The following is a 20,618-nucleotide window of genomic DNA, read 5'->3' as shown; positions in this document are numbered from 1 at the left end:
CGGGGTTGGAATTAATTCTGACTGCTTCATCCACATAAGGTGGCTGGCAGTAGTCAGTGTGGAGATATGAAGAGAAGCAGTTGGTTTTCATATCCTTCATGATGGCAAGCATGCTTCCACGGCATTGCGGGGACAGGGCAGCTGGGGATGAGGGATGAGGAGGGGGTTCCTAAGGTGCCAAGACCCAGCCATGTGCAGGGCATCCAGAGCTGTGGCACGAGGTGCATAGAAGTATGTTTTGTAAGCTGCATTTGTCTCAGTTGACTCCCAGTAGTTTCATAAAGAAAGTACAGTAAAGTAATGTTGTGGGAATGGACAGCTACTTTAATGTAAAGATTTTCTTTTTTCTGGGTGAGCTTGTCTGCATATTGGTTTCCTTCTGCCACTTCCCTCTAGTAAAAATCTTGTACTGTGACATGAGTAGCACATAACACTTCAGAACCTTCAGTTATCTTCTAAAAAATTATGTGTAGGTGAATAATCAGTGCAGCTTCCTAGCGTAAGTGCATTATTGTTGGTATCATTTTTGTTAGAGTGCTAAATAATAGCCTGTTCCAACAGTGTGTGTGAGTTAAAAAAATTATACGCATAACATGTAAAAAGAGAAAAGGAACCTGTTCCTTGCCTTTCAAATACTGTTAGGTACAATTACCATTCTTCTAAGAAGAGGAAAATAAAGCCAAGTGAAGAGTTCACAACTGAATTTAAAATTAGCAGAATGCCTATGACTGCATTGATTCATTTTACTTTTTTTATTTCTCTCTGTATATTTTAAACTCCAAACTAAATCCTATCCTAATTGGATCTCATATTTACGTAGATTCATACTAAATTTAACGTTTCTTCTGAGAAGCTTGGTAGACAACCGTGGTGTGATATATCTAATGTGCATATTTAGCATAACCCAGCAAGAAACAGGTATCCTCCATGAGACGGAAGGCAAATATTCCTGGAATGTGAATATTCTTAGTGGAATAATTATGATAATTTTTGTGTGTAAGAGCAAATGATTGTTGAGAACTTGAAATTACCATCAATATTTATTAAAAACAGTTCAAAAATCTGAAGGCTCTTACTAAAATTAATGGGGGTATGCATTCCAGGTACCCAAAGATCAACCATACAGTGAGTGAAATGCTTTAAAATAAATGAAAGAAAGATGATTGTGAGTCTTGCTCTTAGTACTTCTAGGACTGAGACAGAGGTTTCGTTCATTCATTATATCTTTGTATCTTTGAAATAATAAATTAAAAACCAAGTAGGAACTTGACAGGATCAAGTCTTCGAGAAATCAGATGCAAAAATTTTCCAACTTTTTCAAGAATTTGAGACTTAGAATCATGACATTACTGATGTGGAAATAAATAAAATCTTCATTTGTTTTACTTTAACACACGGAAAGCTTCCTATCTTAAATGCTACCTTGAGGACCGTTGCCCTAACTCTGAAAGCATCAATAATTACAACCACTTTGCTACAACTGCAGTGCCAGTGACAAAACTTCAAAGGAAGAGAAATAAACTTTGCTCCTTATCCTGTCTTGAGTAACGTGTGCCTTGCTCCTACCCTTAAATTACTGCAAAATAGAAGTGACAATGTAAGATGTTAGTGCATAAATTAGCAGCATAGGCAGGTAGCATATTAATATATTGTTTTTTTTTAACTTGTATTGACTGACTAGCTAGTAGCACATAAAGCTAATTTTTTCTGGATGTTTTTAAAAAGTAATTTTGTAGGGATTAGTCATGCAGTCTCTACTTGGACAGAATTTCCACTAAAGTCAGTGGCACTTATGCCTAGCTGCAGAATGTGGGAACATGACCAAGAAGAGCATTCTATGCTTAGAAGGCATTTGTCTATATATTCTGCCATTTTTGTCCCAGTACAAAGTCTGGCACTGCGTTTCATGATACACGCTGCTCTGCTAGTTCTGTCTAGAAACAAGCTCTTTTCTGTGTAAAACATTGTTACTCTTTCAAATCAGTATAACAAACAACAAACGGAAAAATAATTTTCTCAGAAGACTTCTTGAATTGAAAATGCTTTCAATTTACAAATTGTGACATATGCCCTTTAAAACTTGTACGTCTACTGTTTTTATTTTCATTATGCATTACAAATCATATCCATAGTGTTTTAAAATGTTCAATTCCAGCAAAAATATGGCTTTTAACCGAATAAAAATATAAAGCCAACTTGCTCTAAAATCCATCTGTTTTTCATTTTCTTATAATCTATAATCAGGAAATCCATTCATACATGACATGTAATTTTTCCACTTTCAAGTGGATAGTGGAATGTGATGTTCTGCATACAGTCACATTTAAATTGATAATTGTCCAGGCAGAGCATAATTTTAAAGTATAGGATGAAGGAAGGTTTAATTTGTATATTAGAAGTCTCGTGCATTTTTTTTGCTTCTGCATGTAAATGAGACTGTTCTCTTTGGTGGATTTATCTGAAGGTGGGACAGCTGCCTCAGAACAGGCCACGGCTTTCTGAGTAAAGAGGATACAGTTTAAAGATCTGGTTTAAATGCAGACTCTTCTTAGCAGTAAACCACACGCACACATTCATCATTGATTTTCAAATGATAGGTTTCTATATCACTGGTTTAAGGTCCACAGTCTTGCATTCCTGTATCCACATAATACCAAAAGAATAACGGTTTGGTGGCTGGAAAGAGGAACAGTTATTATATGGCTCCAAAATGCTAGCTGCCATAATATGCCATGAACAGCAGAAATCTGCTGGTAAAGAGAAGATTACAGCAGTGCTTAAAAATAATTTGATGTTCTAAAAATATAAATACAAGAAATGTTATCACTGTTCAAAGTATTCGTAGGTAAATACAAAGGTTTGACTAAAGTTTCTGAAGATAAAGATGCCTTTTCTGAAAAGAGTCATTTCTTTTTCTTAATTTTGATAGAAAATTATACGAAATAAAACTTCTACAGAACGTGTTTTGTTTTGTTTTGTTTTGTTTCTTGTAATCCTTGCATTGTAAGGACATTTTTTCTCCAGAAAATGTAGCCATAGAAAAGAACATGTAAATTACAAAGTGTGCTGTTTCATCAAATATCTCTGGTTGTACATTGCAGAATAAAATAGCTGCATGAAAATTATGCTTGTTCAAACAGCTTCATTTTCACTCTCTGAACAAGTTCTTGTCATACAACAGATTTCACAAGGTAGTTTTACTTCCTGTTGGTAAAATATCTCCTGTATGAAATCAGTACCAGAGAAACTCTGCTTTTGCTTCAGTTTCTTCTGTTGATCACTTCTCCACATAAATGTTTTGCAGTATTCAGTTTGTCTTAGATGAAGTTCTAAAAGGTGCTGTAGTTTCTGAAAGAAAATATTCTTGTATATTCCAAATATCCCTTCTAATTCCACCGCCTTTAACAATGCATAGCATTAATTAGAGCATAATATGGAGCATATCTGTGCTGAGAGCAATTGTTCATTTGTTAAAAAGACTGCTGACACAAACCAGAAAACTCTTACCAGAGTTCTCCTACTTTAAATTGATAAGATTGAAATATACTTTTTTAATAAACTCATTTTTATCTCACTAACTGTAACTTACTCTTATTATGGAAATACCCAACTGATTGGGCATAAAGAACACTTTTATTAAAAATCTCTCAACTTGTTTGAATGCTTCTAGGTTTTGATCATAATTATTTTTTGCAAAGACTTGTGAATTTGTTACACTGAAAAGCAAGAGAATAAAAAGGCTTGACGAGAACAGTGGCTAAAGGTACCTAAAGAATATGGAAGTCAAGCAATTTAGTGACACTTTTCATGTCGTTCCAAACCTAACATTCACAATTCAGGGTTTTCTGGAGCCTGAAGGGGTTTTTTTGTGTAAGAGCCTTTGACTGATTTTGCTTTGGTGGATTTTCTGATCTGGTAAATACAATTAGTCAGTGTGCTTGCAAGTTAAAAATATAGTTTAATGTTAGTCACACTTGGACACATGTTATTATTCTAACTATAAAGCTGATCTACTCTCATTTACTGTCTCTTTTTGACTACTTTACAGATTTGCCAGATTTAGTCCCATAATCCATTCATGTCCAATAGGGCTGGAAGCGCCATTCATCATGAAAAAGTGAGATACTGTAGTTCTTCTCTTTGGGACTACAGAGGGAATTATGAAGGTCCAGGACACCTAACTCATGGGCCTGCTCCACACTCACTAATTCTAGCTGAAAATTAAAGATGAGCCCCAAACAGAAAATCCCTAACATTTACATTTACTTTCTTGGTATTTGTCTATGAAAGCTTTCTCTTCCTGAATTAACTCTCTTATTATGTCTGGGCAATTTCTGTATTCCTCTTGACCATTAGAGAGAGAATTACAGTCTTCTTTTTTTTTCTCCAGACTTTGTGGGTAGCAGATGAAATTTAATGGATAGAAAAGAAAGTTCTCATTTTTAGTGGCATGGTAGGTGTCAGCATTGAAACACAATTGCCGATACCATTTAGTGAGATAAAGAAACTCTCTTTTGAAAAAGAAAAAAAAAAAAAGAAAGAGAAAAAAAAAAAAAAGAAGAAGCATTTGCCTGTCAGAATTCCTAGGGCTTGCAGAAAGCAGCAAGAGATGAAGATGAAAGATACGGAGGCACTTTCCAAATAAGGTTATGCTCTTGTTCTCATTGACTTTAGCGTTGACAGAATCAGGTCCAAAAACTGTGGTGAGGGAGCACAAAAAACATTTGAGAATCTTTCTAGTCCTCCCACTGCCTTTTCTGGAAATTATAGCCTCAGTATACTCATCCTTTGTTTAAAAACAAAACACAATCATGAACTGGAAAGGGCTGAGTCAGGCAAGGCAGAACCCTCCATAGTTGTCAAGAAAATGCAGCATAGCTTTGACTTTATTTAAGCAGTAAGATTCTCTGAAACTCCTGACTCTCTTTTAAGGAACAAGTAAGATCTGGGCCATTTTGAGCAGACAGTATATTGTGCTATGTAATACCATGGTAAAGAGAGTCGTGTAATGTCACAAACTGCAGTGCATCACTGGATGTCAGCTGCCACGAGAGGAAGCTTACTAAGAGCAGTTGTTCCAAACATGATGCGTGTTGGTTTTTTTGCTGCAAAGATACAATAAGTAGCACAATTATTTACCTTGAACCATAGTATTGGAATGTTTTAATGTTTAGTATTAAGAAATATATTTGAGTTTATAATCTCTCTCCCTTACTCTTTTCCATTTTCTGCTGTTTGTTTGTTTGTTTTTCTAAATAGGAAATGGTTATGGCAACCCCCGCAACTCACCAGGTCTGCTGGTCTCACCTGGCAACTTGAACAAGAATATGCAAGCAAAATCTCCGCCTCCAATGAATTTGGGAATGAACAACCGTAAACCAGATCTCCGTGTGCTTATTCCACCTGGCAGCAAGAATACAATGCCATCAGTGGTAATGTATTTTAAAAGCCTTTTTTTTTAAATCTCCTTCAGATAAGATATTTAAGAACTTCAAGGCCTCATAAGCCAACTAAAAATGTGTAGAATAACATTCCACATTCTTGCTTTTTTGGTCTTTCTGTCTGGCTTTATGGCTTGACATCAAACTAAAGATCTAGGCAATTGCTTTTGTGAAACTACTTTTACTTCATCCTTTTTTTTCTATGAACTTATAGGAAAAAAAATAGGAATTGTGTCCTGCACAGTGTGAACTTCTTCACTCACTTTCCTGATAACTGGAAGATCCTTTCCTGGGTTTTTCATAGAGCCTGAATTTAACCTCAGATGTATGTCTCTTAAATATTTAGCCATGCAGACCCTCAGCAGACGACAGATTAACTACAAATAAATGAATTTGAACTCTACCACTCTGAGCAACAAAAGTCAGGTTTTAGAAGGATGAGATGTAGTGAGCAGATAGAGCATGACAGAGTGGAGCATTAAACTGCTGTACCTCTTATCAGTCTTCACAAAAAGTAGATTGTTACAGTCACAGATTGAATCATGAAGGTGTCATGTGAGTATCTTGCAGAACCCTTCCAGAAGTGGTTTAATAGTTGCAAGTAAACCTTTCATTAGTGTTTTAACATTAAAATTGAGTTTGATTAAAAAGAGAGCTGGGTGGGAAATTTATGTGCTGCCATAAACAAGTTTTTCCATTGTGTAACAAACACTATTAAAACACCTTCCAAGCTGCCTGCCTTCGCTTGATGTATTATAAATTAACTTTAAACACCAAACTAAAACTTCCCATAAATGTGATGCTGGGCTCTTAGAGGATAAGTAATAAATAGTCTCCTATAGGGCAGTCCTCAAAGTCGACCAAGCTGTGACAAGCTATCTGCATCAAGTGATTTATTCCAAGGTCCTTAAAACTGATACTTTCCAAGGGACTCTATGAATGGTCAGGTCTCCTGAAACTAGGTATAGCAACACAATCTGCAGCCACTGAAGCTACAGAAAAAGTAATGAATTCTTAGATAAAGGCTCATGCTGAAAAGTAGGTAGATTGTCCTCAGAAGCTGAGAGAAGCATCTTGTTAGAAGGACAAATAAGAGATCTGTGAAGTGTTATTTTTTCCAAACTGTGCTCAGAAAGTATGTAGTTTTCAGCCCGTCAGATGAAGCTATTCACTAAGCTATAATGCACCCTGGTAAATATCTACATTCACTGATTTTTAATGCTCCTTTCCTATGCACTCAGTCTGAGGATGTTGATCTGCTCCTGGTAAGTGGTAGTGATGTTCATCCTAATAATGAAAACATAAGATCTTTTATTTTGTATGATGGGTACATGTCTAGATGAAATGCTGGTCGAAATCAAATGGAAAACTTTACCATAACTGCACTGTGAACAAAAGGGTCATCACAGTTTTTGAAATCTAGCAGTACGGAGACAAGGTGCAGTAGTTGCACATATTCAAATTATTCACGCTACAGTAAAGCTCTCTTGGTGCTGATGATTTGCTAGTGCTGTTGAAGATGGCACAGCCTTGCTATGTTTTTTGGTGGCTCCCTTCGCATTTTATCCTGACACTCACAGGATTAGAGATCTCGAGTGCAGCTTTTACCATGCAACATGTAATGCCCGAGTTAAACGCGTAGTTGCGGTGCCACTTAGCACTCCAAGTTTTTTGCTGCCAAAAACGAAGCGACCAGAGCACCATCTGCTGGTAAGAGCTTAGCATATAGAAGCCTGGGGTGCCGCTCATTCCCGAATCAGGGCCTGCGGGTTATTTTTCTCTCTCTCTGTTTCTGTCTCTCCTTATATTTGAATAAAAAAGGAAAACAATGGGGGTAGAGTTTACATATTTCATGGTTTTTCACACTATCTGTTCTTCTACCCACAATAAAATCAATCTTCCTTGTTAGTAGTTCAGTTACCTAGGAGATACTGATGCAATGGGTTACTATGGTGACAACTGGTCTCTTGAAGGCTTGTAAATGATAGGATTGGCAGAGTTCATAAAAGCCACATGTTAAATGATTAATTTCTAGAAATTTGTACCAGCTTTTGTTTCCTGTGCACAAATCAAACCCAGAAAGGTAATACACCCAGATGACTTAAATCCACTCAATAATATGTTTATTTTACTTACTTTAAAAGAATCAGAGGATAAATAACTCCCAGTCTGCTCAGTCATTGGCTACTCCAGTGGTTTCCGTAGCAACTCCTACTCTACCAGGGCAAGGGATGGGAGGATACCCATCAGCCATCTCAACAACATATGGTACTGGTAAGTATCAGCACAAGATGGAAGGGTGGGGGAGGGAGCAGGATGCTGGCAAATGTCTGTCTCAGGGGTAATGAATTAGCTGCTGTTCCTAGCAAGAGACTGGAAAGTTCATAGCCCATAGGTTGATACACTTCATTTACTTTCTATCTGTCCCTCTAAGGAAGGACTTTTTATTTGTGGAGGGACTTTTTATAAGGGTACGTAGTGACAGGACAAGGGGAAATGGCTTTAAATTGGGAAGAGGGTAGATTTAGTCACAGTGTTTGGAAAGGGATGAGACACTGGAACTCATTGCCCAGCGATGTTGCGGATGCCCCCTCTCTGGAAGTGATGGGGCTGTGAGCAACCTGGTCTAGAGGGAGGTGTCCCTGCCTATGGAAGGGGGTTGGAAGTACGTGATCTTAATGGTCCTTTCCAACCCTAACCTTTCTGTGATTCTTTGAACTCAAGAAATATGTACTTAAAAGCTAACTATTTTGCTCAAATGGAAAACTGCTTTGATAGCTCTCTTTTATTGGCCTTACTAAAGAAAAAGACACTGAAGAAACTTTGTAAAACTCCTAATGTAACAGATAATTTCATGCAGTTGAGTGCATCTTCCTAAAATCATGAGGGTAGTGACAACAAGGAGTTTCACTGGTTTCAAAACAGAGTTCAGTATCTTTGTAGGCTACTGCTCAGTTACATGGAAGATTCTGGAAATGAAGCCTGAAGAGATCGTTTTCTGTTTCCATTGCACATTGGTACTGTACAGGTCTTTTTGGTTCACATAATCCTATGCCTTTATAGAAGATGTGCACTGTATACGTATCACAGTCTACCTTCTTGCAACAAAGACTGTGATCAAAATACTATTTTCAGGTTTTTGACTCTGGGAATGCATGTATAGTTATGGTAGATAGAAAGGCTTTGGATCTTCCAGACCCAGAAAAAGACCTGGTAAATTACAGAATAATTATTAGTGCATTATTTACTCTAAAGTTAATGAGTCAAGGGAAGGGGAGAGTCTGATTTTCTGCTGCAACTTAATGTGATTGGTGTAATTAAGATTAAAAGGCTTATTAAGTGACATGTGAAAATGATGATGGTAGTAATTATTTACATGCTTCCTCCTTAATACTCTTTTAATTATTTTCTGTTTTCAAATCTAGAATATTCTCTGAGCAGTGCAGATATATCATCTCTTTCTGGATTTAATACAGCCAGTGCTCTTCATCTTGGTTCTGTGACTGGCTGGCAACAGCAACACCTACATAATATGCCGCCGTCTGCCCTCAGCCAACTGGGGTAAGCACTGTGTTGTTTTTTTAAACTCTTATATTGTTCTACAATAACTTCAGTGTCCCCAGGAATCCCAGATATGAAATACGTCCTGACAGCATGTCAGCCCATGTGTGTAAGAGCTCCATTGCCCAAAACTGGAACAATGTATTTCATGAAAAGTTTGCCATGTACCTAAAACTGAGTATTCTGTGTCTATTACATTTCCTCAGTAGTGTAGTGATGAATTCTGTTCTTGTTTCATTCTGTTTCTTTAAATAGCATTTTACTTCACTAATAACAACCAAACACTTACTTTGTGCTACTGCTTTGTTTTTCCACTTCTGCTTTTTATTTCCAGTTACTGTAGCTCAAACATAAACTCAAAAGATGTCTAAATACTGAGTACTTCTAAATCAAAAGTGACAAAATGATTTGACCTGGGATTAAAATCAAACCTTATAATCACATACACATTCCTGCTCAGCTCTGATGTTCAAGTTTCATTTCTTTACAAATGTTTCCTACAAGCAAATAACACAATTAGGGCTAAAATCCATAAACCCCTAGAACTCGTGGTGATTTTCTTGCCTTGAGGATAAATGTTTATGCCCTCTAGTGGCTAATTTTAAGACATTTCTTCCAAGACCGGTGAAGCACTATGTTTAACCATTTCAGTATTCTCACAGGGAATTCACCTCGTGCATTATTGAAAAAGCAATACATTTGCTTATTCGAGTGAATTTAAAGAGTACAATTTTCAAGATCCCTATATCTGCTGTCTATATTGAGCAAGATCATAGGCACACACCATTACTCCATGTCCGTGCTATTGTATGGCTGGATTTGGAAAGCCAAACTCTTCTTTTTAAAAAGAGTCATTGCACACGTGCAATTATTTTTGCAAGGCAGTTGCTGTAATCTGCAAGTATGTAGTACAATAAATATGACTTAAATTTCAAAATTCTCCTAGTTTATCTGAATACGTTTTATAACTTAATGTATTTCCTTTACCGTGTAAAATGGTTTGAAATTTTAAAGAACAGCTACACAGTTTTTGGAAGAAATATAAACCGTTTGAGCATCAGGAATATAATTTAGCATAATAAGTATTAACTACATAAATACTTATTGAAATAGTTCCCATGTTAGTAAAAAGAAAAGATCTTAATACCTGTCTGCTATGCTTCTTCTATTTTATTTTTGAGCTGTACTGCTTCTCAGGCAGCATTCAGGTTAACTGTACATCCTATACCTATAGTCATACATAAATTGAAAACTCACACTAGATTTCAATGTATAGCCTTACAATCATAGAATCATAGAAATGGCTCATGTTGGAAGTCACGATGGTCAGAGACCACTAGTTCTTACGTCTCTATCACTGGCAGGATTGCCAACCTGTATCAGGCACTATATCAGATTGCCCATAGCCCCATCCAGCCTGGCCTTGAACACTTCCTGGGACAGGACATCCACAGCCTCTCTGGACAGGCTATTCCAATAAGCTGATTGTTTTCAGTGGTGTACCAAAGAATGTAATAAGGCTATTTGAATAACCAAAAAAAAAAAAAAGTATAAATTAAATCCTAAACTAGCTACATGCCTTTTCAGATATGTCATACATCATCATCTGCTTCTAATTCATATTAGGCTATGTCAAAGTGTAGTGGCTGTGGCTAGTGGAATATATTCTAAGTCACTACTTTTGTTATTATTCTTTCAGTGATTTGTAAATGAATTCAGCTATGAAAGCAGCTTCACTGAGAGTTCTGGCAAAGCCTTCTATGTGTGCAGAAAATCACAAGCATTTCCTTATTTTACTTCAGTCACCGGGTTGTACATGCAAAAGGATCTATACTAGATTCTGGATTATTTAAAAAAAAAACAAACAAACAAAAAAAAACCTTGAAACTGTACAAATCATAATCACATTAGCCTAATCTTGAATTTGTAGAAAAGTAATCATACAAAAGTGTGTTTCACTAGGAATTTAAGAAAATAGGTGTAGAAATGTTTGACCACCCTAATTCCTGCCCTTAGTGAGAGAACTCTGCTTCATAATGCATGGCAGAAGCATATGGCTAGTAAATAGAATAGAGTGTGCTTAAATGTGTTAGCTTGCTCCACATAAGTCCTGAACAGTTTCAGGAGCATTGTCAAAACCATCTTTCAGACACCTGGAGATCTCTAAACCATACTGCACCACTGAGCCTAAGGGAGAGTTTCTGAGGACGTCGGAGTAGTTCAGTTGCTGAGCCTGTGAAAAGGATAGCAACGTAAAGTCACTTCTGATATGACTGGGGAATTTAGACATTTCAACAGTCCAAATTTAAAAAAGTAAAATAGTTCTTTTCAGCCTTGTAATTAGAAAAATTACACAGTAATTCTATTAAAAATCAAAATATATTCCTCCTCAGACTTACAGGTTTCATCTAAATATTGCTGCTACAACTCTAACTCCATTCCTAACTTTGAACTGAGCGATCTAAATTCTTCAGGCTCAAGTCCATTATATAGAAAATTATCTCATTCTGTAATCTGCAGTTTAAGAGAAGATCTTTTCTTTCTGAGGTGTCATCCACAGCTGAAAGTCTGCCTTTCCTAAAATATAAGTGCAGACTTAGAAATGCATTCACAGTATTTCATCTCAGGAATCTTTGGTAGAGATAATTGCTTAAATATAAGAAATTTCTCTAAACTTCTGTCAAACTGATCAAAAATTTCTCCAAATTCATGTGTAATGTTAATTTGTTCTTTAATTCTTATCAGACAAGCTTGTTATTTAGAACTATTAATTTATGTTAGCTAGTAGCCATAGGTAGATAGCATAGATACAGACAAATATTCTCCACTGAACTCTTTTTACTGAAAAATTTAGATGTAGTGACATTCTGTTTTGTGAATTTGTATCACTTCCACCAACCTACTTACTCTGAATAAAAGCCTTAAATATTTAGGACAGAGCTTTTTTCTTACACCACTATGTTAAACAAGATGTTCCAGTCATTCGGTTTCGTATTATTCTTTGTTTAGAAATTTCCTTTAAAAGTGTAGAGCATAAAGTGTGAGGAGCTAGTCCGAATACATTGACACATTATTCTTCTACGCTGATTAAAAGAAATAAAAATAAAATAAAATCAACTCTCCATTTACCTGAAAAAGAAAAATAAAGGGGAAGGTGTAAGGTTGCATTACGAGTAGCTAAAAAAATCCAGTATTTTCCTGGTTACAGACATACAAATTTCACAGTGAATTTTCACTGTTTTCTCATGAAAATATGTATGCATACTTGAAACATGAAGGCATAAAGAGAAGGAAATATAGAGAAACAAGTGTGGCCGTAACAGAAAGAACACGAGGTTCCTTCTTCCTTTATTAGCACTCTTTCACTCCCTGTAAAAGCCTATGTGATGCTCATTCACATCACTACTGACCCATGCTGCTGTCTGTGAATGCTGAACTTCCCCTGGCTGCAGATTCTAACAGAGACCCACTCAAAGCTGATCTCATTACATCAACAAGGACAGAGTTTGCTGGCTAGCTCTTTGCACCCTGATGTGCTTCCCACTTCTCACATATATTGAACGCATATAGGAGCCAGTATTTCTCCCATGTCAGGGTTGTATTCTAAGTAAAACTCTCATTTTCATTCACACACATCTGAATAGTAACTGCTGCTTAAAATTTAAACTTTACAGGGGCAATGAGAAAGAGTAAAGTCAAATGTTTTCAGTACAATATATGGAGAAAGTTAATCAAGTGAACACTAGTAGACTGCAAGACAATGAGTGCTTATAGTTATACACAGTCCTACAAAGACATTTGTTATATTTTCTCAATGGATTTTCCATATTCAAAACCTGTTTGTTTTTCATTGAGCTTACGGTAGGTTTCAAATGATAAAAATAGCACTTTCCTAGGCCAAAATTATATTGTTTCAGCATTCATTCACACACATGCATACACAAGAAGTCATTTAGTGGCAAAAAGAATTGCCATTTTTTCACAATCTAGTTTCTATCCTAAATAGAGATCCATCCTTTGTTGAGCATACAGGTGAAAGACTGCAACTAAGTATGTACTCATTCACCATACACTTTTATTCATAACATTAGGTTTCCCTTCCATTTGACCATATCGACTTACTTGAAATTCTGTAGAAACATTTTAGAATATTTATGACAATACATAGAGTCACAAAAATATATATATGTTAAATTTCAGAAACAGATTTATCAGAAAAATATGTTTTAACAGATGGAATCTTAAAACATATTGAATGACAACATGCATCAATTGCTTAAATAGCTCTATTGTTTAAAACCTTAAAAAAAAATCAGTTCTTACCTGCTAAAATGCCCTTTTAACTCTTTTTTTTTTTTTTTCACTTTATAAAAAATGTGCTCAAAATGCAGGTGAACGTGTAGCATTTTTTAAACTACTAAAAGCCTATTTGCCAGGTGTTTGCATAATGCCTCTGAGGACGCAGAAGGGATCTAAAGAAAAGTCTACAGAGTTGCGTTCTCACACTCCCCTCTGAAACACTGCTAAATAAATTGCAGTGTAGCAATCCAATTTCTGCTCCTTAGACAATACAGCTTTTTACCCTGGATTTGTTCCTTTGAGGTTGTCATGGAATGGAATATGAGTAGGTTCCAAGTGAACCAATGAGACTGAGTATGGCTGTTTTTAAGCAGTGTGAGTTTTCAACTCTTCCCAGCTTTGTGAAGTACACATCATCTACTCAGACCAAACACTCCTAGATCAAATTGCCAGAATCCAGTGTTCTGTATTAAGGGACTTTCAGGTTTAGCCATGAATTTGGCATCTAAAATAGTATGTAATCATATTGTACTTGCTAAACTGGCTGCCTGTTTCCCCATGTGAAGTCCTAACATGTCCTAAGGAAATGAAAAATAAAGTCACTGGAAATGAAAAGCAAAACAAACCCAGGAACGTATTCTTGATTGTTGCTGGATTCTTTTCAACAGTTTTTCAGAAAACGTGTGGAATATTTCACTAAAGTGGAATGATTAAGTTTGATATTTGTGGTTTCCTATATGTGTAATTTAATAATTAGAAAAGAAAAAAAAAAAATCTTCTTTACCAAAACTGCCTACATTTGCTACCTGGAGGGTTGTTACTCACTTCTTGATGCTGCAAATTCTGACGCACTTCTCTGCAGAGTAATAAAGGGTAGATAGAAGCAGTTTCAGACAGAACCTCCTGCTTCCTATGTTGTTCAACAAGGCTCATACATTACTGAGCAATAACTCCTGACTACAGCATCTGATATTCAGTAACTATGCCATACAGGTCCACTGTAAATCTGCCAAAAGAGAAGAAAATGACTTTTTACCTTTCCTAAGTTACAGTAACTATTGGTAAAGTAAAGCTCAGATCACAGTCAATGACATATCAGAAAAAGTGGATTGACTCAATAAATGGAAAGGATCACATCTAAACTTAGTTTTCCATCATTCAGAATCCAAATATTTATTCTACTTGAACCTTTGGTTTAAAATCTTACTGAGGCTGAGCGTCCTCTCCTCCCCTCTGTCTTCAGTCTCTTTCACTACTAGAAATCTTGAAACTGTGTCTTTGGGTTTGACACTGACTTTAGCCTAGCAAATGGCTCCTGAAGTGGAGCAGTGTCCAAGAACTCAGTTGGAACAGCTCGTTGATAGCTGTTTTAACGAAAAAAATGTCATGTTTTGCCAGTAGGTGGTGCTTTTGTGCAAAGCATTCTGTAGTTGCAGCGAGTCTCGTTTTCTTACGTATAGTGCAAGCTCAGTGTTCTCTCCTCCCCTCCTATCTCAGCTTTCCTCAGCCAAACCTGCCCACAATAATACGCTGAGACAAAACAAATGGAGAACAAGTATACAGCCTTTGAAAAACTTTACATAGCAGCTTCTCTTGGAGTTCTGAGCATCCTATGAGTCAGGTTGTCAGTCATACACTGCAATCCTTTGCCATCTCCCTTAACTTCTCTCTGGTAGTTTATCCACAAATGCTCTGGATATAATTACAAATTAATCAATTTATTCCATAAAATCAGATCTAAACCCTACCCTGCTGGTTGAGTTCTATTAACATTAATCCAAAGATTATTTATTTCAGCTCTGTTCTGAAAGACATAAAACGCATGGGGCCCAAATTTTTGTTTCCACTTTACACCTAAAGTCTCATATAGAAGTAAACAAGGATAAGACAAACTGAACTAATCCCACAGAAACCCATGCCTCCCCTGTGCCATCAGTGCATACACACACACAACCATTAATTATAAAGAAACCTGCAGGTGGTTCCAACAGTGCAAAGGCTCAGCTTCCAAAATTTCTTGTGAGGCTTGAGGAAACAAAAAGGAAGGGAACTGAAGAGACCTACTTTCAGACCTCAGGCATGTCTCACTCAAGCCGGCCACATTTGCCGTGGTGTTTCCGTCTCCATGCCTTTTTTAATTCCACATAGAAAGTGGTCCTCATGCTGTCCGCACGCACTGGCACTGCGCGAGCCTTTACACTGGTGTTCTGTGTGAGTGTTTGTGCATTTCCGGGGGCTCCATGCCTCCTCCGTCTGTAACTGGGTTTCCTTTCCTCCTACAGAGCTTGCACTAGCACTCATTTATCTCAGAGTACAAATCTCTCCCTGCCTTCTACTCAAAGCCTCAACATCAAGTCAGAACCTGTTTCTCCTCCTAGAGACCGTACCACCACCAACCCCTCGAGATACCCACAGCACACGCGCCATGAGGCGGGGAGATCTCCCGTCGACAGCTTGAGCAGCTGCAGCAGTTCCTACGACGGGAGCGACCGAGAAGATCACCGGAATGAATTCCACTCCCCCATTGGACTCACCAGACCTTCGCCGGACGAAAGGGAAAGCCCCTCTGTCAAGCGCATGCGGCTGTCTGAAGGATGGGCGACATGATAGCATTATTACCTATTAGTTTCTTTTTTTTTTCTTGCAGTGTGTGTGTGTGCTATACCTTAATGGGGTAGGGGGGGTCGATATGCATTATATGTGCCGTGTGTGGAAAAAAAAAGTCAGGTACTCTGTTTTGTAAAAGTACTTTTAAATTGCCTCAGTGATACAGTATAAGGATAAACAGAAATGCTGAGATAAGCTTAGCACTTGAGTTGTACAACAGAACACTTGTACAAAATAGATTTTAAGGCTAACTTCTTTTCACTGTTGTGCTCCCTTGCAAAATGTATGTTACAATAGATAGTGTCATGTTGCAGGTTCAACGTTATTTACATGTAAATAGGCAAAAGGAAAACGTCTGCCAGAAATGGCAGACCTTTACTGAGAGAGAAAGCAGCTGTTATGCAACATATAGAAAATGTACAGATGTTTTGACAGACCCAGTGGTTGGGTGGCCGTGAATCCATGCTAGAAAGAGACTGGGTCACCTAACACATCAAAAACGCTCAAAACCATGCGGGCATATCTTTGGAGTATGGCACTCAGTTAAGAAGGATCAAAGCATTTGAAGAGGACCATACTTGTTAAACAAAATTGAGTTCGAGGGCTAACATATTTAATTTTAAAAATTCTGGGTCTGTATCACTTATTAAATAAAAAAAAAAAAATTATAAAAATATGTACATTACATTTTGCTTATTTTCATATTAAAAAGTAAGACAGAGTTTGCAAAGCATTTGTGGCTTTTGTAGTTTCCTCAAGCCAAAATGTGTTCTTTTTTCCTTGATAGCTTCGCTAATCTTTTAAACAGTCCTGATAAAAACAGAGGACTTTTTGTATAGAAAGCACTACCCTAAGCCATGAAGAACTCCATGCTTTGCTAACCAAGATAACTGTTTTCTCTTTGCAGAAGTTTTGTTTTTGAAATGTGTATTTCTAATTATATAAAATATTAAGAATCTTTTAAAAAAAAAATCTGTGAAATTAACATGCTTGTGTATAGCTTTCTAATATATATAATAATTATGGTAATAGCAAAAGTTTTTGTTATCTTAATAGTGGGGAATTATATTTGTGCAGTTGCACATTTAACTATTTTCTTTTGGTTTTACTTTACTGGGCATACATTTTACAGATCAAAACCATGTCTTGGAAGACTGATCTGTAAAAAGTTTGAATTTACCCATGGTGTAACAACTGAAACCATTTTAATACAACATTTTACAATCAGTTGAGTGAACTGCGATTCATTGTATATACTGATTAGTTCTTTTCATGCTGTTTTGTGCATTGTAACAAGCTAAGGGCCCTTCTATAACCTACGTCCTGCGTATCTTGTAGATTTCCATGGGCTAAATGGCAAAGTGGCATCGCTTGGCCCTTCCTCATCAGCGAAGCTGGTATTCTGCCTGTTAGAATTGGATATACAGCTCTAACGGCCATCGGTTGCGTGAGTGCAGGCGAACATTTCCAGAGGCAGCAGGGAGAGCAAGAAGTGAGGGACTGACACAATCCCACCTGTTGCGAAGTCCCCTCTCTCTCAGACGTAAAACCTGCAGAGAGATCATCAATTAGAGGACCATTCAGAAGTCAATCTGTCGTACCCCATCAATACAGGCCACCAGGCCGCTGTAGTTGTCACAGCCCTCACAGTCACGTCTCGCGGTAGGGATGCTGTTGAACAAAGCTGCCTGTGTATTTACAACCCAAAGCGATTCACTTCCGCATATGGCGCCCACCCTTTCTCCTGCCTCGTATTGTTCCTTTGACTGAAATTGCTTCACCAGAAGGGATATATCATTGTTTTAAGTTCTTGTCTGTCCCTCTTGCTTATTATAAGAAAATGGTATACTCAAATGTTTCAGTTTAACCTTCCCTTAGGGAAGGAAACTTTGTTCAAGCAACATGCTAGTGCCATTGTAGAACTGTAATACTTCTTTCCAAAAGTTGTTCCAGCTCTCACTGACGTACCTTGAGACTATGATGAAGGACATAACTGCAACAGCAAAATATCGACACAGAAAACATTTTGTTAAGGGAAATCCACACCCTATTTCCCTTCTACATGTGCAGTTGCTGTGCACTGCTCAGCGGTAGAGGTTACCTCCCTGTAGCAGCAAACAACTAGCAGATGACAGCATGCGCTAGGACATACGTTTTCCACTTATTGTGACTTACAGAAGCCTGCCTCACAGGCACTCTCAGCCATGCAGGGGCTAGTGCATAATCTGGGAACTATCTAAGCAGAATACTGTGCTAACAAGACACCTTATCTTATCTCGCGTGGAGGTCAGCAGGGTAAAGAAACAGATACGCATGTTAAAAAAAAAAAAAATTAAAAAATAGAAAATGGGGCCCATAATTAATTTTAAAACACAAAACTTTTTCAAAACCACTTTCTTCACCTTCAGATGAATCTACAGTCATATTCTCTTATGAGAATTTTAAACTTCGGTGTGTCAAAAAATATGCAAATATATCACAAATGTATACTTCGACATTTCAACAAGAAGTACAACTTTATCAGTATTGTAGTAGAAACTTGTCAGTGGGGAAGGGGATTTGGTCTATTGAAATATGAAGAATAGCCATATAAATAGTTTACCTTGCGATTTGCCTCAGCAACGCATGAAGAAGAAAACATAACATATTTAAGGAAGATGCAGTGTAATATATTACTGCAAGTAACTAAGCGGAAAGTAGCGTGAAACGTATTGCCTGGGCAATGTATATTAACTCTGACAGTGATTTTTATATAAACATGAATAGAATAGAATCACATGAAGATCAATGCCAGTCATCCCTCTCGTTCCTGCTACTGAGGGCAACTAACATGTACTGGCGAAATTGTGGGGGATAATGCATATTTGCAAACTGATCTAATGATAAGAAGCACAACTTTGATTGTGAAGTCACTTTCTGTAAACTAGAACTGTCTACCTTTCTCTGTTCCTTTATCTGTACCTTACCATTTATTGTATTTGCAAAGCTTATTTGGGTTTAATGTGTGATTCCTTTGTATTTAAGGAGTTTGGGGCAGAGCCCTGAAAGAGTATTAACATTTACTTTACCTTAACCCATGCTATATAATGTTTTAGGCAACATTCTTAATTGCAAGTTCAAACACCTGAAGTGGCATTCTAGACATCTGCAAGTATTGTTATAGCTAAGTTAACCTCTATTAAAAGGTGTTGTTGTTTAGTGTTTAATTGCTGGTGACAATTATATGATATACTCAATCTGCACAATTTGTATATTGTATGCATTGAGCCATTCACAGTAAAGCTTTTATCATTTCAGTGTTTTTCAAAAGTTGTGTTTTATAATGAAATGGCTTATATTTTTCCCAGAAGAGGAATTTAGCAGTTTTTAATGAATAATATAAAAATATCTGTTGTCCTCAGATCTCTTTTTCAGGTAAAGCTAACGTAAGAATAGAAGAACTCATAGATTGTTTTCAAGGATGTCAACCCTTTTGTATTGTACGTGTTATCCTATATACCCTCTTTTACCTATAGTCCTAACAGAGCTGTTTTGTTTTCCTTTCTCCTTCGCCTTGAAGGTAAATGCTTTGTAATTTTTTAAAGGCCACTTGAAACCTCAATAAAGGCTGTTGCCTAAGCATGGCATACTTCATCTGTTCCTGTTTGTGCCATCTGCTGTGATGTCGTCAGTTATATGGCATTAATTTCCTGCCACTACAGGTCTCTTGAAGGACTGATGGAACATTGGTGTCTGTTAGAATGCTTCAGACCGTAGATGTAATAAAAGGCTTTTGTTAATATATTTTAACCAAAGATGTGGAGCAATCCAAGCTTTGAGCCACAGACCTTCTGCATCAAAAGTATCCATTTGATTATTTTCTTAATCAGGTTGCATTTTTACCTTCCTCACTCATACCTCAGACTGATCCATACCTCAGTTTGAATCAAAAAAGTCAGCTTAGTAACTCATTAAAAAAAAAAAAAAAAAAAATTACAGTACCTGAGTCTTTTGTGGAGTATCTAACATCAGACCTGGGACACTGCAGGCATTACACTTGGATTGCTTCAGATGGTTTGTTGTATCCTTTTTTTTTTCCTTTTTTTTTTTTCTTCTCTTTCATGGGGATCTGCTTCCATAAAACAATGGTGATAACAAAAGAGCTTGTAAATGGGAGCATACAAGCATTTGCAACAAATATTAAAATAGAGGCTCACAGCGGCATAAGCTGGACTTTGTCGCCACTAGATGACAAGATGTTATAACTAAGTTAAACCACATCTGTGTATCTCAAGGGACTTAATTCAGCTGTCTGTAGTGAACTAAAATGGAAAAATTTCAAAAGATTCTCCTGCTGGAAATAAGGTATAATTTGTATTTTGCAGACAAATCAGTAAAGTTACTGGCTTTCTTAGTGATATGGTGTCTGTGGTGTATTTCTTATTAATTTAATTAGTGTTCTTTTAATGTTTCGCCCTGTCACTTGTGCTTGTCTAGAAAACCAAGTGCCTTTCTGTGCACCCTTAGCACCTCCATGCCTCGCCAGACATCATCCCACCAAATCAGAAAAACTCCACAGGGAGGACTGTGAGCTAGGAAGTTTATAACCAAGTACACTTACTGATGTGAATCAGAGGGCCCGTCTCCTTAATTTATAGAATCATAGAATCATTTGAGTTGGAAGAGACCCTTAAAGGTCACCTAGTCCAACTCCTCTGCAATGAACAGAGA

General features: G+C 37.0%; 1 protein-coding gene across 12 annotated transcripts in view; it reads left to right on the top strand.

Moving 5' to 3' along the window:
- The window catches only part of MEF2C (myocyte enhancer factor 2C), a 134,294-nt gene extending 113,989 nt beyond the window's left edge, over window positions 1-20,305 (top strand). For 10 of the 12 annotated variants that reach the window (XM_085214329.1, XM_085214327.1, XM_085214331.1 and 7 more), the window contains 4 exons: window positions 5,260-5,432; window positions 7,586-7,715; window positions 8,867-9,002; window positions 15,584-20,305. In XM_085214329.1, coding sequence (XP_085070455.1) covers window positions 5,260-5,432; window positions 7,586-7,715; window positions 8,867-9,002; window positions 15,584-15,908 — 764 coding nt within the window. In that variant the 3' untranslated portion in view covers window positions 15,909-20,305. The remainder of the gene's footprint in view (window positions 1-5,259; window positions 5,433-7,585; window positions 7,716-8,866; window positions 9,003-15,583) is intronic. The other 2 variants (XM_085214335.1, XM_085214336.1) reach the window with 1 other exon arrangement.
- Window positions 20,306-20,618: the final 313 nt, after the last annotated feature.

The sequence above is a fragment of the Meleagris gallopavo genome, chromosome Z, assembly GCF_905368555.1.
Source record: "Meleagris gallopavo chromosome Z, MGAL_WU_HG_1.1, whole genome shotgun sequence".
Classification (NCBI taxonomy): domain Eukaryota; kingdom Metazoa; phylum Chordata; class Aves; order Galliformes; family Phasianidae; genus Meleagris; species Meleagris gallopavo.
This window is presented reverse-complemented; position numbering and strand designations above follow the sequence as displayed.